Below are 17,716 nucleotides of genomic sequence, written 5' to 3' on the forward strand. Positions count from 1 at the left end.
CTATGACACAGCACTGCAAGGGAACCTTGTAGGTAGGTCACTACAAAATGCACCGCAACCTGTACACTGCAAACTACTGAGACACCATATAAAAATGCACCACATTCAATAAGGACTACTCCAAACAACAAGCTGGTCAGAACCACTTCTACCAATAGGGGGTGGCAGAGGGCCCCCTTTTCCACCAGCAAGGGGCTGCCTGTTTTGCAAAGGGGACACCTCTAACGGGAGTCAATTTACTAAAACCTATTTAAGATAACTTATAATAAGGATAAGACACAAAACTCTTGACAAGACAACATACAACATCAAAGATATATAAGCTTAAAACTTATCTGCCCCGGGCCTGACAAAAAGACCCCCCCTGTGGGGATCGGACATGGAATCTCCCGTATATCAGGAAGTGCCACAGGCACACTCCCTTCAGCTTCAGGCCCCAGCTGCGGACACCCCGCTTGGATTGACGTGTCGGCGTAGACGGGTGTGCGGCCTCGTGCAGCTTCCATCCCTGAAGCACAGGTACAGGCACTTACTAGATCCCGATCCCTCTCTACCTAAAGGAGATGCGTGCCTCCCCTCCCCACACAGGAACAGACCCCCTGCCTGCTATCTTCACTGCCGGCAACACTAAAAGTTGCGAACAGCACCCTCCCACCGCGTGCCAAAACCCACAGCCATGGACCAAACGGTTCAATTTCTCTCTCAGACCCCTTTATCCCCATCTGATCCTCCCCACCCCCTAACACAGGTGAGAGTAATCAGTCATCACTACAAGAATCCTTCCATTCAAGTGCCAACGAGGCGATGGAGACTCTCCTCACATTCATTACACTATCATACAATTATGTGCGCTTTAAAGGGATCCTAAGAGGTTGTAATCCAATACACTTTTTGTTAAATTCAGCAAATATATATATACTCACAAGCTCTCTGTTTTGTGTGTACTCTGAACAGCAATAGTTAGTGCTCATGCACAGGCATTATGGTGGGGAGAGGGCAGTGGGAGAGAGAGTTCTATACACTGGGACACAATTAAGAAGGAGAGATGACTGTGAAATAGCCAAACGAGGTAAAGGTCTGATGAGTAGAGAAGAAAGTTCTATCTCACACAGGCTCTGCCCTCTACTGGACTCTATGGGTACTACCTCCTCCAATCACATGCACGCACTTACCCACTGAAATTTTATTGTGCACGTAGCCAATCAATAGGACGGCTGAGGAGAGCTGAGGGGGCCACACACCACACATCCACAATCCACTACAGGTTGTGTTTCCAGTGTGGTGGTGCGTTTCCTCCAGTGCTTACATCAACAGGCCGGGGCGGAGTGCAATCCATGGCTCTGTTGGCGCTGGCAGGGAACCTATGGACGTGGGCATCAGAACACCTGCTGTCTCTGAAAGCCCTTCACGTCCCAGGCTTGGAGAACGGGAGTGGCTGACCTCATGTCGAGGGCTGGACCCCAACCAAGCGGGTAGAGACTGCACAACAATATGGTTCAGCAGATCTGAGCTAGTAGTTCTCAATTCAGCCACAGGACAGCCCACCCTTGGGGATACACGCATTGCCAGAAGGGCTGCTGTTTGCGTTCCCCCCCACCCCATCTCATCCCTCCAGTTAGGTGAGGCGGGAATGGTCGTTCGTCATTCTGGTAGAAGTGACGCAGCCTACAGTGAGGCTTCATATGCACAATGCTGGTGTTGGACCAGCCTCTCCAGGTTTTGCTTCTAAAAGGGGGGAGAGGCATGGCTGGTCTATCCACTGAGGTCGTACAGACCATCCAAGCGGCAGGCAGTCTCCACCACGTCTTGCTGTAAAGCTTGCTGTAAAGTGGTTGGGCTTTCATGCATTGAAAGGGAGACGGATCTACCTAACTGTTCAGTGGGATCCGTTTTCTCTTTCCTGCAAGGTCTGATGGAGAAGGGGCTGTCGCGCTGCAGCTATCTCTCCTGTTAGCAGGACTTGCTGCTTGTGTTGGTGGCTCTAATATCTGCACCTTATGAGCCCCTGGAGCAGTCCTCATTAAAAATGCTATCTCTCGAACAGCCCTGCGCCTTGCTCTCACCTCTGCTAAGAAGGTGAGTGAGCTGTGTGCCTGTCGGTTCACCCCAGCTGCATGCTGGTTCTTGGTGTCCACAGTGCAGCCGGATTGAGACAACACACCTCCTTTGTTCTTAAGAACATAAGGAGCATGTTCAGGTCCAGGACAATAAATCTGGATGCTTTCTACCCCCCTACCCCACTTAGGGTGCAGGGGGGTGAGAGTGCATCTGTTGTGTGCTATGCAAACGTCCTATGTAGAGCACACAGCCCCCATCCGATGCACTGGTCAGCTGTTCGTCTGTTTCAGTGATAGTGCAGTCAGTAAAACCCTGTCCAAGAAGAGCCTGGCCAGCTTGCTTTGTGAGTGGATCTCCCAAGCCTGTACACGGGCGGGAACAGACCCACCCTTAGCGGTGCGTGCACATTCCACTCGGAAGTGTGGAAGTGTCTACGACCCTCTTTCAGCGGGGTGTGTGTCGAAGAGATCTGCACAATGGCATCTTGGCCCTTACTGTGCCCGTTTGTGCGTTTCTATCTTCTCGGGATCCTGCTTGCAAGTGCGACCTAGGATCTGAAAAGTGAGGATCTGGTGACAACTGGGTGAAGAGGGGAAACATACAATGGCAGTGCCTGACGTTCCAGTGAGAAGTCAGGGCAGTCCAGGTGTTAATGGTCAGGCCAAGTCCCTATTGGTCCAGCAACCTTCTCAGGGGTGTCCCACCATTCTGTCACTAGGTGATGTGGTGGTCGGGGCTTTGGCCGGCCTGTGGCTGACCGGCTTGGCGTGGTGGACTTTGGCTTGTCGCGGCTAGGGCGGACAGTCATCGTGCTCCACCCACTGTACCCATAGAGTCCAGTTGAGGGCGGAGCCTGTGTGAGATAGAACGAAGGTTATGATGTGGTAACCCTAGTTCTATAAGCACAGGCGGAGCCCTCTACCAATGAGCCCTGCCGCTCTGACGCAGTATGATGAAGAGGCAGTTGGATGCTGAGGCAGTAGGGACACGTCCTATTGGTCGGCTAAGTGCACGATAAAATTTCAGTGGGCAAGTGCGTTCGTGTGATTGGAGGAGGTAGTACCCATAGAGTCCAGTAGAGGGCGGAGCCTGTGTGAGATAGAACTAGGGTTACCATATCGTAACCTTCATTATATCACCAGGCAAGGGCGAAGGCATTTCAATGCTGGAAAAACCTCAGAGATTTGAAATTTGGGGTGGAACGTCTGAGAGCGCAATAAGGGTGGGGGGTTTGGTTGGCAGTTGAGTTCAAATAACAATCTTTCGGCAGAATCACTTACTCTCCCTTTAAATAATGAAACCAGATTATAATGGATTATCTATTTCTGTCAACTTTGAAGCCTGAAGCTGGACTTTCATATTGTAGAGAAAAGAACAAGTGCTGCCTGCAAAGTAGAAAACATGAAAAAACTCTGTGGTGTGCTTTGGAAATGTCAACAATGAGCAATTTGTCGTACATTAAGTAAACGCTGTAAACACATGGGTATGAGCTATCAATGGGTTGTTTGCATTCAGCTATCTGATATCAAATCAAGTCCTACAGAATAGTAGTGTCACACTGTGTTCCTGCCTTCCTTGTTTAGTTAATTCTCAGTTTTGTTATTTTAGTCTTTTCGGTATCTGTTATGTAGTCTGTTATTGTTTATCTGGTTATTGTCTGTTGGCTGGTGTTTTGGTGTTTTCCTGATTTCCTGTTCCTGTCTCATGTATTAGTTTCTGTACCATCATGCTGGGGTTCTGTCTGTTTGCTAGGTGTAAATTTATGTTCTCTGCTAATTTCATTAATCTGGTTTTTGTTCATTCTGCTTCAGTCTCTGTGTAGTCTCGTTTATTATTTTATTCATCCGCATCCGTATTAAGTTTACCTAGTATCTGTTTTGTCTCTTATCTTAGTTCCTTGTTCTGTGTCTCAGTTCCCAGTCCTGTGCCTTAGTTCATGCTAGTGTTTACTTCTGTGTTGTTTTGCCCATGTCTGCTCTGAGTTCTGTTTTATCTTAGCTTCGGTCTGTGTTCCTTGTTGGTGTTAGTTTATATGTGGTCTGCCTGCTTGTGTCTGAGTTAGTTTGTTTATTAATTCTGATCTGTTACATCTTATTTTGATATGGCCTGTGTTCAGTAACCTTTGTTATGTCTGTTAGCCCAGTAATTCCTCTGCATGCCAGTCTCTCTGTTTCCCCCTGCATTCTCTCTGCCTGCCTGTGTGTCATTAGCCTCATGTCCCTCACCTGTTTGTGCTCCTGCCCTCCTCGTTAGCCAGTGCTTAAAAGTTTGTTGCTTCTGTTAAGCTTTTGCTGGTTCGTTGTATGTTCATCCACGGCTGTGTGTCTTGCTTGCTTGCTTGCCTGCCTGTTTCTGCTGCCTCATTTTTGGATAATCCTTCTGTTCTGTCTTCTTTTTGGTTTTTGCTATTTGTTTATGGACTGTTTTTGCTGCACTGTGTACTACCTCTGTTTTGGATTACCTTTGTTGAATTCTGGACTGCCGTAAGTTCTGTGGGCTTAAATAAATACTCACAAACTGTATCTGTTCTGCCTCTATGTCCTGTGTTTGGGTCCTAAAACCTGTTCCTGTCTGCACACACGATAAACCCTGACAAGTAGAAAAGTCATCCTTAAGATTTTCTTTAGCTATTTCTCATTGTAACATTTTGATAGTAAAGAAACAGCATGATTAGTAGTTAGTAGTACAATTAGAGATGTTTGTAATACTCTGTTACTGATAGTAAATATTTTGTTTTGAATAAAGTGTTAAGTCTTTATTTGGTTTATTATCAGAATACACCATCTTTTTCTCATCAAGTCGGTTGTGGGGGACACAGAGTGAGAAGAACGCATCTAATGTCTTTACTTAACCTGGTTTCCCTCCATTTGGTTGGTCAGATTTACCTTACTGTTAATGTAAGGGTCTGTTGGATTGCTAAAGTTTTTACCCAATCAGCTGGTGCAATCAAGGCTAGCAATGCATAATAGCATTAACACTTGTGAAATCTTGCGGTTACTACACACAGCATGTGACCATGGTCTGAAACAACTCATGCAGCACAGCCTATGCACAAATTTGTTTACCTTAAACCCTGATTTAATAAATGAACGCCCTCATCTAAAATAACTGCTTAGTGTCCTAGTGACCTAGTGTGGATGGAGCAGAGTGTAACCGTGGCAACAATGGTAGCTCAGTGATATACAGAACCTTCAGCAATTTCACATACAATCTAATTCACCTACGGCACAGTACCACAGAGGATCTTTCAGACTTTGACCTCTGCCAACGAGAACCCTGACTCTTCCAGCGCTGACTCTATCCAGAGGGCATGTTTAACAAGTTCCTCTAAGTGGTATCTTTCATCTTCCAACTTTATCCCCCATTAATTTCCTCATCCTCTCCACCAGTGGTCATCAGCTCTGACAGCTTCTCTGTAGAGTCAGCCTGATCTGGAAGACCTCTTTGTCCGCACAACAGTTTATTGATAGTGCCTGACAAAGACCTCTGTTAGATCGAAATATTGAAATCTACTGGTAGTTATTAGTGCAGTGTGCAAATCTTTTGTCTGTATTTCAGCATTATTAGAAGAAAACAGACAATAGTGATAACTCTGTTAATGGACGCATTCATCTTTTGATCACTCACTTGATTCATCAGTTAATTTGCTGACAAACACTATAGCCCCTTTTCCCCTGCATGGTACCAGCTCAACTTGCATCTCCTTTACTCGCAGCAGGCCTAAACTGAGTCGAGTCGAGGCAAGTTGAGCTGGTACTGGTAATGGAAAAGTGCCAATTGACATGACAAAATTAAAGTGAGTAATTATGTATGTGATTCTGCAGAACTGTTGATATTTGAACTGCCAAAGAAATACACCCCTCCCTTCAGGGCTCCCTCAGAAGCTCTGCCAGACAAAATTCAAATCTCTGACATTCTTCTTCTCCCGGGCCTGGTCAACTCTTAACAGTTTATACTCTTCAGACCTTTTCCTCTTTGGCTGTTTCTCGGCCATCTGTCCGTCTACACTGTGCATGGAGTCCAGCACATTTGAATGTGCCAGTGTATAGAACTCTCTCTCCCACTGCCCCCTTCGCCCATCACTCCTGTGCATGACCACTATCGCCACCTGTTGCTGATTGGCTGGAACAATGCTGTGTGTCAAGGTCCACACTTTCTTTGTTTTCCATTTACAGAGCCAGGGCTGTGAAGGAAAACCAGATTTTTCACGAAACGGAGTGCTAGCATAGGAAATATTTGCTGAATTTGACAAAAAGTAAATTGGATTATCATCACTTACTATCCCTTTAATATCTGCAAAAGGAGCTGGGTATAGGTAGCTAGGTGGGACCATACTTTTCTTCAAATACTGCAGTAAAAAACAGTCAGGTCAGAAAATTGGCACTCAACAGGCAAGACAAAAAAAACTGTGGCTGAATGTCCTTCACATCTCTATGTGATGAAGAACTGAGCACTTACAACAATGAGGTAATATTGTAATATAGTAGGTCCAGTTGCAATTTGGTAAAGCTCCACTCTTTGGCTGTCCAACTACTTGAGGTTTAACAGTAACCTTTGCCTGTCCTTGTTTGCCCTTTTCTTACGCATTATGGACATCACTACTGTTCTAGCTCTGTGAACATTCCCTCATATTTAACTTCATCAGTTATCTCCTCTTACGACGTTCATCAATGTCCCATTAGCACTGATAGATTTCTTATTTCCATGGAGCAGAGTCTGGAAAGGTCTTTTGCCGTCCTTCTGCCAGAGGCTTCATGCTATATTCTACAGTATATGAACTGGAAAGGTGTTTGATATTTCCTTCTGTTTTTATATTTTCTGCCACCTTCTGTGTGCGTGTTTGTGAGCAAAGAGAGAAATTGTCTGACTTTGCTACCCTCCTAGAGACAGGGAGAAAAACACAAGCACACATCCCACTAGTCAATAAAGGGACTGTTTGCTTGCCCTTTTTGTCCCAAATAACCTGCCTGGAGGGAAAAGGAAGATTTTCTTTTTTTTTTAATGGTATTTCATTACAGGTCAGTGACAGGACTTTGAAGAATCATCCGTTCGGAGACAAATCTAATATCAAAATTGCAGACCTTGTTTGAACAAACAGAAATATGATTCATTTTCTCTTTGCTGTGCATTTGTGTATGTGAGTTAAAGAGAGAAAGTGAGAGAGAGCGAAAGAGAGAAGAGAGAGAGAGAGACGCTATCCATGATAACCTTCCCTTTAGAGGTCATCAAACTATTTCCTATTGGCCAGCAGCATGAATTCACAAGTTCACCAATCTGAACTTGTGAAAACTTTATGCAGGTTTAATTCAGTGCTGTGAGCACATCCACTGACTTAAATGTTTCCACTTATGTGATATCCTGAAGAAGAAAGGCAAAGTAAAGGTGAAGCACACTTTATTGTGCTTGTACTATACCATGGCCACCATGGAAAAGAGAAATATCATGGAGGCTGTCAGTTTGATACAGTTAGGTTAAAGGAAAGAGTTGACTAGTAATGTAGTGTGAAGGATATGTGTTGTGGTTGCTCCAAGTTCAATATATTTTGCACTTCACATGTGGTCGGCGGTGGTCGAATTAATGACTGAAACTATTTTTCAAGCTTGTTGTTTAGTTTTATCGCACACCTGCCAGCCTTCAGACACAAGTACGTTCCATGGCCATGGTATAAATAAAGAGAACATATTTTTGAATACGTTTGTGTCTGTGAGGAATATGAAATATTAAATCAAAGCGTGTGTCCTTCTGCCTTTTACCTGTAGACTAGAAGTGGTTTGCGCTCCATCATCAAGTTGTGCCTGCTAAGAACCTGTCTTTCTTTCTTCCTTGTGTTTGGAACATTTTGTTATGTTCTGTGAAAACTACTGTGCTCTTCCTGAACTTTTTTCACATTTAATTTCCCACAAAATAATTTAGATGTCCTTCATCTTTGAATTTACATAACATTTAACAATTGTTGCATACATATTCCCTGCCTTGAATAAACTTTTATTACATTGAAATGTTGAAATCTACTGGGAGCTATTAGTGCAGTGTGCAAATCTTCAGCATTGTTAGGGGCAAAAAGTCAATAGTGACTGATGAATTATTAGTTAATATACAGAATTATCTTGTAATAATAATTATTACTGTTTCAGAGTGGCCTGTAAAAAGTAAAGAAAATGATTAGAGAAGAAAGTTTATGAACTTACTAGTTGGGATGCAGCAGGATTTTGTTATGAAACGTCCATATTACTGACATAAATAAGAGAAATATAGTGATTTGATACTTTTATCATTTTACCCAGCCCCAGCATAGAGAAAGCAGTTTGAAGTTCTGGGGCATCATTATATTAAAGGCATACTTTTCCGTTGTTTGTTTCTCAGCAAAATACATTGAGTGCAACCACAGAGTTTAACAAACATGATGAATGCATTGCCCACCTTTTCAGAAACTTACTGAGGTTTTAACATAATTAAACCTGCATTGTTCCTGTAACATCAAATGGATTGCCACATTTTACAGCATCACCTGCTGTTGATATGCCTGTGCTCTTATGGTGCAATTTTGCTTTAACACAAACAGTGTAATACGAACAATATGGGGACCTGCTAATCAAACATAGCTTGACGTCACCACTAGTAGTCAAAAACTCAGTAGGATACATACCTTAAACATGGTGTTGCTGTCAGTCTCTACTGTAAGGTGAGAAATAAATCATGCTTTGTTTCAACATATATCAGTCAAATGTATTTTATTTACATACTGGTCTGGATAAATCTGAATTCGGTGAATGCACCCATGCATACAGAAAACCTTAAAATTCCAGCCGATGCCCTTCATTATCACAGCATACAATATGCAACTATGTGCTTTGCAAGTTACAGATAGAGCATTATACCATAACACATGAACATACACATTTTGTGCACTTGAAACACAGCCTCGCACTACACAAGGTTTCCATCTGTATACATGTTCTTTAATTAAAAGTTGAAATACCTACCATTTTGAAATCCAATTAATACTCATGTATGAAATTACAGAACGTATAAACCACGCAACAAATGGGACTGTAGATCTTTAGAGAATGTACACACAACTACATTTACAATAATACAATTTCTGAAAGCCTAAAAACTTGTTGGTATCATCTTTATAACAAACTGCACTTAATATAACAAAGCACATACTGTATAATAGAAAGTAACTGTTGATTTGCAAGTGTCCAGAATCGTACGTTGATTCTGTTTGACACATTTCAAGTATCTGAAAAACATGACCATGGCGGTTTTAAACAACTTTCGGAGGCTTCAATAAAGATCAGGGTAGAAAAGGCGCTAAATTTTTAAACCCCCTTCTACCAAACAAATTTTTGAAATACTGTGACAACAAAGAAAAGCTGCACAGTTTCAGCCAGAACTGTGCTATAGACGAGTTACAATACCAAAAACTCAGATTAGACCAACAAAAATAGGGCTAAACTGAGTGTAGTTGGTTTTATAATTTGGGTCTATATCCAAATTGGAGTTGTCTGGATTAGAAAGAAATGATGACAAATACAATTTGTCTGTTCATACTTTAAAATAAATCTATAACCCTCAAATAAATGTCTACCATCTCTGATATTTTGCTGATCAAAACAGTCACAAAATGCACCTCTGGCCACATCTTTTAACATCAAGCAAATAAAAAGCAATGGCTTGTGGTTAAAGGATCAAAGCAAGGCAAAAGCAGACCTCTAAGTGAGGGAAGGATCCTCTCTCCAGGAAGAAATGAAGTGAATGTGAGCCTCTCAGCAGTGTGGCTGGAAGGCTGCCAGGGCTGTGTTAGGTAGAGGACATTTCCATGGTAAGTAGGTACATGCAGGTTTCAGAGTAACAAGGTGATGGAGTGAGTGGGAGGCCGAGAGGACGGGGATATGCTGCTGTGATCCGCCCATGATATTCCATTCAGTTTTTTTTTATTCATGGACAGTCGAGAAAGAGAAACCCAATGTTCTGTACTGATGCACAATATTTCAGATATCGTTTACAGGATGGCTGGGAGGGTTGGGGTGGGGGGTATTAGCGAGAGCCCAGGCAGACTGAGGGGTTGTCACAACAGAGTCAGTTCTCTTTGAGATGATTTTCCCTCTTGTTTTCTTTCTGCCTTTCTCTGTTCTGTCAGTCAGAGTCTCCTCAGATTGTGCTCCTCTGTGCAGGAGCCTTTCCTCAGGGTGATGTCGTCCACAGCCATCTCGCCACTCCTGCCTCGCCCGCGCTCCCCCTTCAGGATCACCTTGTGAAAAGCAGCAACATACAAATTGAGGAATAATCTTCATGCTTTACGATGAAAGAAGGCTCACTACATTTCTACTCATTCTTAAATTTTACTGAGCCACTCTGAAACGCAGAGATCTACTTTTTCTTAACAGGAATTCAAACATTTCTCCTCACTACTGTCAATAATGTCAGTAGAAATAATATTTTAAAATTCTCACTGTAGGAATGAACTTATTGTTTTACTTACACTTTCCAGGCCTGTGCCCCATAATGTGATTTGGGTGTGCCTCCAGCCATTTCCACCTGTCCGGCCCCAGACTGCTGGGCTGTACTGCTTTCCCTTCTTCACAAACACTTGTAGCATGCCCACATGGTGGCCAGCCAGCTTGTGCCGGAACGACAAGCACAGATTGCCGTCGTTCCAGGGAGGGGTAAGTGGGAGAACCAGTCTGGCCCCTCGCCCAGTCCTCTTGTTGCCTACCTCGGGAATGGTGAGGTACCGACCACCTGGGGAGGCAAATGATGGATGTTATAGTTAATTAAAGAAAATAAACTAAATGCACATTTCTGTTAAAATGGGAAACACTGAATTGTGTTGATTGATAACACGTCGTCAATGTGTTACAATGTGCATGATTCACATATATAATTATTCTTCATGGACTGTAAATCTGTAAATTCGTTTCAATTGGCTTAAACTGAACCAAACAAAGTTGACCTAAACTGATTTGAAACAGTATGAACTGAAGTAGACTAGACTAAATGGATCAGTTCACTCAAACAAACAAAAACAACAACATATTTTCTCACTTACCCAGTAGTATCAAGACTTTTGGTTCTATTTGCTATGCTTTCTGTGTCTAAAGTAGAAAGTGGCAAAAAAAAACCCAAAACTAAAATTTCAAGAAACAATATCCCCGTTTACTTCGGCTAATTGACAGACCTCTCTGTAAACAGTTTTTCAGTGGAAGTACTTTCTACTTCAGAAACAGTCCCAACAGTCCCCATGCAGACTGTTGACAACAAGGTCTGTGAGTTGTCCTGAATCAGTGGAACATTGTTTCAGGGGGAAAACAGTTGCTGTTGTGTTTTTTCCGAATGTTCTACAAACTCGTGAATGCAATTTTTGAATGCTTTGAGCAACAAAATTCAGCCATCCACCTCATTATGTTTGGGCTGCAGCACAACCAACAACCAAACCTAAACACAAAGCATGGCCTATTATTGCAATATAAGTAAGAATATATGTTTGTTTGTTTTTTGTAATTTGAGTGAACTGACCCTTTAACATGTAGGTAAGTCTGTCTGTCTGTCTATTTTTCACAGCACACACAACAGTATTTCATCCAAGACGGTCAAGTGTAGAATCTGTAGAAGAGAAACGGAAGAAATAGAGAACTGAAAAAAGACATGCCCCATTTATGTTTCTTAAGCTGAAAATATAGCCAGTTGCCAGTGGCAAATAGATTTTTTATTAATTCATGCAATAGTTAGTGATAGTAGAGCTATACAGTTTTTAAAAATTTAAAGATGGAAGTACTTCTGGGTAATAGCTGATTTAATGCTGATGTATTTTGCTTATCTAGCAGATCTGTGTAGGGCTGGTGTTAACCACTGGGGGAGCAATGTGTATCTATAGAGGCTTTTTGCATAAGTTATGAGCTCCCTCCAAATCTGTGCCAATCCTCTAACAGCCATGAGGGTTTGCCAGTGGCTGTCTATCAAAAGAACTTAAAGTGATGAACAGTAAATAGTTCCATGCTGCAGACTGACACACTGAAGATGTAGCAAAAGCTGTGTATAGGTGTGCACGCACGTATCCATAAATGATTATTCAAATGTTCTGTTTAAATATATTCACCACAGGCTACTGAAAATTTAAATGTAGCCTCTTAAATGAAATTATACTTAGTCATGGTTTAGCTTATGATTTTCTGTAAATCATTTAAAGGTCTGGGCAAAAATCTTTATTTTCTCTAATGAGTGAGCACAAACCTGGCTGAAATGAGACCTCTGTCTGAATGTCTGGAAACACACTAGTAACCTCAGGACTAAGCCAGTTGGCAGAGGAAGCCATATGCAGTTAGTGTTGCTTAAACAGCGCCAGTATGCCGCAATGTTTAGTCTTCACACCCCATGTACCGAGTCCTCTCACCATAATTCATCACATTTTCTCCACGTCTGAACCCCAAGAAAAACAGTGTTATGTTCCCATTTAATGTGAGCCACAGGTTTCACTGACAGGTCGTGTAATCCACTTATCATTTGCATCGCTTTGTAGAACAAAGCACTAATCTGCAGAAAAAACAAACTACTACCCGCAAGTTATTTTCTTCTTGACCTGTAATTGAGTAGAACAAAACTGACTGTATATTGTCTGACTCTGTGGGATTTGCATATGGTGTGTGTGTGTGTGTGTGTGTGTGTGTGTGTGTATGTGTATGTGTCAGTAAAGGCACTAAGCTACTCTTATTTCCACTGACAGGCAATAAAATAAACAGTTATCCTTATTAGAGTATGTGAGTGAAAACAGTTGACCCCTGCACTTCAACTACCTGACGGATCAGGCGTCGTCTCCCAGTGCAGGTCTCCGTCTTTGTCGCTGATCCAACCACAAAGACCATCATCAAAGGAGCAGCTCAGATACCCCGACTCTGAAGAGAATAAAACACACTTTTCAGAGAAGTGGAGGGCACACACACATGGAAAAAGGCTTCAGTCTGCTCTCTGTAATGCTTCACATGAGCCCTTCTGTGTGCCTCTAACATTACAGGCAGCAAGAGGGCTGTTGAAGCTCCTTCTGATGAGCATGATGATACAATAAAAGTGTAAATATTTGTTGTTATGTTGTAATCTCTGAAGAGAGTTGATGCAGTGAGGAAAAATCAAGTGGCAAAGGAGCAGCTTAAATCGCTATTGGAAAGTGGAAATGCATTTGTCTAAAAAATCACAAATGTTTGTATGAGTTGCTGGAATTGCTGATATCAGTGTGCGTGAGTGACAGAGTGTACTTTTACACATATAGCCTATTGTATGCACACACTACACCATAATAAAATACATTATAGTTACAACAGTCATAATATTCAATGACTGATGATTTGGTTCCTAGCGATGATGCCTAGACATTAAGGGAATGCAGGCAAAACAGTTGTGGTACCATCCATGCATTGCTGTATAAATTAGTTCGAAGATAAGAATAGCATCCATCATTATGTCCCCAAAATAGGGTTTCTGCAAAACACTTTTCAGTTAATTTTCTGAGCCAATGAAAATGCTTTCTTTCCTAACACTGCACAGCAAATGACGCATTGTAAAACAAAATAAACACGTAACTAAATCATTAGACACTTTAATCTGCATACCATTGACATCAATAAATCACAGCGAGCAAATATGACAGATCAAATGCTGTCTCTTCACAAAAGAGAGAACATTTTGTTGACGTAAGAAGTCTACATTGAGCGCTATGGAGCTTAAGATCAGAGCACTGATGTACTTCCAAATGATCAATTAATCATTTAACCAGTCAAGCAATCAAGCAAGCATAATGTGAAAAGTGGAAAAATCTGGCAGTACTGTACGTTCAGGGCTGGGAGCCATTATTTAAAAGGATACGTCCAGATGTCACGTGTCACCTCCTGGTGAATGGCCTATCAAAACACATCTGGTCACTATAATATCTTCGCCTTGGCAGCACCATTGCAGGAGTTGATTGTCAGTTTCATTTTGCCCATGGCAAATGTGGCTCATCCGTCATCATTTGAGCTCTGCAGTCTGCTATGAGCAGGCCTGCTGTAGATTGTCTCTGTCATATGGGTTGTGTTTACCTGGGTCGTCCTTGGCTTCATCTGCCGTGTTGCCGAGCTCAATGTCAAAGTCGATGCCGAGGACAGTGTTATGGTCGTGGTTCCGAGGGACTGAGAAAAAAGGTGAGAGATGCCGGTTTAGATAAAGGATCAACAAAGGTATTATATTTGCTCACTGGCATCCCTGCTTGTGGCTATTGTGTGGCTTTATTTCATTACTCTACGAGGACTCTACAAGGATGAATCAATGTCATGGTTTAGTGCCGGTACATCCAGAGCTAAGAACATTTAACAACGCTGCACTGAAGGCCACCGAGACCAGAATACCTGCAGAAACACCAGAAGTCAAATATGAATCATAACAAGGAAAAGGACAATGGTTCATCTCATGTAATATCTGGTCAAATGTTGCAGCTACACAACCTGGAGCTACAGTACATACACAGACACACACACATACAGTACATGGCCAGTCCTGAAATAGTCTCTTTCCTGCTCCAGTGGGGTCACATTGCACGAAATACAATAAGCCAAGCTGTCATATTAAAGGTCAATTGACAAGTGAAGCATAGAAAGTTGCTTCTCTCATTTTTACAGTGACAAGCCTTTCGTAGCGGAAGATGCTTTGGTCCTTTCAGTCTATTAGAATAACAACTGTCTTTACCGGTTAAAAAAACGCTTTGTGAAGAGGTCTTGAATAAAAGCATTTTTTAAAAATTTAAATACGGATAAGTATCTTAATTTTAGTGTGTATTACTATTGCATTTGCAGATGAGACAAATCAACAAAACTATTCCCAGCATCCCATGAATGCACTGTAACCTGCATTTGAACCGTCAGTCCCCCAACGTCCCCAACATGTGCTCCCTCCAGTCAGCCTGAGCACTGAAAGGGCCCATCCCCATGCAGGGTCACAACCAACTGGCTGACTGCGATGTAGTCAGACAGTCGAAGGAATCTGAGAGCGGAAGGTCACACTCACACCAGGCTCTCCAGCAATCCCAGGCATGTAGGTCTCTCTGTGTGTGTCTGTGTTTGTGTGTGTCCGTGCTTTGAAGGAACGAAGCCCCTCTCGATTTTTTGTTTCTGGTTGTAGAGCGGATATATAAAGAATACATATGGTGATACTCCAATTAAGGGAGCAGTAATTTGAACGGTGAAACTGTGACTACAAGTAACAAAATAACTGTGTTTGACTATCCTATCTTGGAGGGACAGGAACATGGTATTATTAGTCATATTCTGGCACAGAAACTGTAGTTTGATGTGTTATATTTGTTTTATAGTTTCTGCTGCCATTTTGTATGTTGAAGGGTAGGTTTAACCAAAGTAAAAAAACATGTAAAAAAACAACAAAAAATATTATTATCCTCAGTTGGGTGATAATTCTCTGTAGGTATTGTATGTCACATTGACTGTATATAAAGGTACACTTAATTACAAAAAAGATTTCTAATTCAATGGAGATGAATGCAATTTCATTGGGAATGTAGATTTGAAAAATTCCACAGTCATGTGTTTTCCAGAAACAATTTCCTGGTTACTTTGTTTGATCCACACAGTCACAACAGTTTTCATATCACTTTTTCTTCAGTAGAAAGCTCAAATGAAAGCTTTTCACAGCAAGGTCAGTGAATTATCCAGAGTACCTGGGAAACAGTTTCTGCAAAGACAAATTACTTTTTTATTTTTCAAATATATTGATTTAAAGCTTTGAGCACCACAAACAAAATTTCATTAACCTCCATTGTGTGGGAAGAAAGCTTGGATATCTCAAAACCGTAATACATAAAAATGTAACTCTATCACTGGAAAATACTAATTTGTTTAACAACTATGTTGAAACACCTCCGATTAAAATGCCTCCCTTGTTATTTTACCTCTTGACTTTGTGTGGTTCATTTCACTTGGGAAGTCAGTAAAAGCTGCACAATAAGGATGTCATGTGTTCTGCCAAAATGTTGAGCAATAGCCAGTCCTTGACTTTTTTTAGGTTTGAAAACAGCTAACTATCAAAACTGCTAACTATTACAGCTAACTTCTACTTTTTATAGAATTTTCAGATGCAATGTAACAAACTACTTACTGCTACCACTAGTGTAGTCGTACCACTTTTTGATGGTCTTGGGCCCCATCGACACTACTCCGTTTTAGTTTACAAATGGAGAATCAAAACAAATACGATCTCCGTCCAACCACGATTAGCTGCGTTTTGGAGTTGATCTCTTGGCCGTTCAGGTACACTGGGCATGCGTGTGCCGGTGTAAACATGAACCAGATCTCTTCCTGGTTAAAGAAGATTTGCCGAAAGAAAAAATAAATACAGACGAAGAAGGGTTTTTTTTTAATGCGCGTATAAGGAGCTGGGACTGTTACTGAATGCAACAAAGGAACGTGGCGGCAGAAAACAGTCGTTGCAAAGTAAATACGGCGACATGCACAGCACAACTGTAGGCAGATAAGTGTTATTTGCATGGTACATAATATTTTAATAAAGATACCATGTCAAAAACCTGGTCAGTAGCATCGTGTTTCTGCTTTGCATGACTTCTAAGACCCAATCAGAGAGCCGAGCGTGAACTGTGGGCTGCCTCATCATTTCTAAAGTCCTCCATTTTGGGCCGTCTTCACTAAAACGCCCTCTGGAGTTTTGAAATGCAAAACGGGGTCAGCAGCGTTTCTAAACTTCTCCGTTTTAGGTCTTCGTCTTCATCGCTGTAGTCTGGACAGGTGGTGCAAACATAGCAAAAGGTCTCCATTTTAATTCGAAAACGCAGTAGTGTGGATGGGGCCTTGGTCTTGTCTCAGACTCGACCGCATTTGTACTCGGTCTTGTCTCGGGTCTCAGACATTGAGGACTCTGGATTTTATTTCAAGAACATTCAAGACCATAATTTTGGGAATATCTATAAATTGCTTTTGCATTGTTTGATTTATTTGTTAGCATCCTAACTTTGATTGGATGTAAAATGTACTGCTTCAAATGTAACCATTAACCCTAATTAAAATGTGTTGTTACCGTTAACGACTGTCACCCCTTCCGGCGATTGCAACGCTTAGTTGATTTAAGCTTGTATGTGGGTGTTTTAATGGGAATTTGGACCTCCCTCGGTCTTGGTCTCGACTTGGTCTCAGCCCCTAAGAGTCTTGGTCTTGTCTCAGTCTCGATAAACTCTGGTCTCGGTCTTGACTTGGTCTCGGTTTGGGCGGCCTTGACTACAACACTAGCTACTACTAATAAGTACTTTACCTTGGTTGACATGATGTAAAATTATTATATTCACATTAGTGTTTATGGGTGAAAATCTTGAATCTCCAAACGCCAACCTATATGTAGCTTAGGAAAACAGCCTTGTTTTAAGCTTAAACCAAACTAAGAGTTTGATTAGCCTAATAGGTTTGAGGCTCTTCTCATCGTACAACAGAGGGCACTCTGTACAAAAGTGATGGGTTGCCAGTATATAGTTACAGAATGTGAAATGACAAATTTTTGTGTTTCCCTGCTACTTTATGCTAAGCTTTATGCTGGGCTAAACCAATCATCTCCACAGTTGATGCACAGACACAGGAGTGGTATCAATCTTATCATCTTATTCTTGGCAAAAATT

The 17,716-nt window shown here is 41.8% G+C and overlaps 1 protein-coding gene across 5 annotated transcripts in view; it reads right to left on the reverse strand.

The window, feature by feature from the left end:
• Nucleotides 1–8,772: 8,772 nt before the first annotated feature.
• Nucleotides 8,773–17,716, reverse strand: part of npnta (nephronectin a) — a 53,208-nt gene continuing 44,264 nt past the window's right edge. For 4 of the 5 annotated variants that reach the window (XM_046047384.1, XM_046047386.1, XM_046047385.1 and 1 more), the window contains 4 exons: nt 14,130–14,219; nt 12,855–12,953; nt 10,547–10,806; nt 8,773–10,315 (listed from right to left, as the gene is read on the reverse strand). In XM_046047384.1, the coding sequence (XP_045903340.1) occupies nt 10,205–10,315; nt 10,547–10,806; nt 12,855–12,953; nt 14,130–14,219 (560 nt within the window). In that variant the 3' untranslated portion in view covers nt 8,773–10,204. Of the gene's footprint in view, nt 10,316–10,546; nt 10,807–11,501; nt 11,668–12,854; nt 12,954–14,129; nt 14,220–17,716 lie in introns of those variants that run through there. The other variant, XM_046047389.1, reaches the window with a different exon arrangement.

Source organism: Micropterus dolomieu, linkage group LG04 (genome assembly GCF_021292245.1).
Source record: "Micropterus dolomieu isolate WLL.071019.BEF.003 ecotype Adirondacks linkage group LG04, ASM2129224v1, whole genome shotgun sequence".
NCBI classification, from domain to species: Eukaryota; Metazoa; Chordata; class Actinopteri; order Centrarchiformes; family Centrarchidae; genus Micropterus; species Micropterus dolomieu.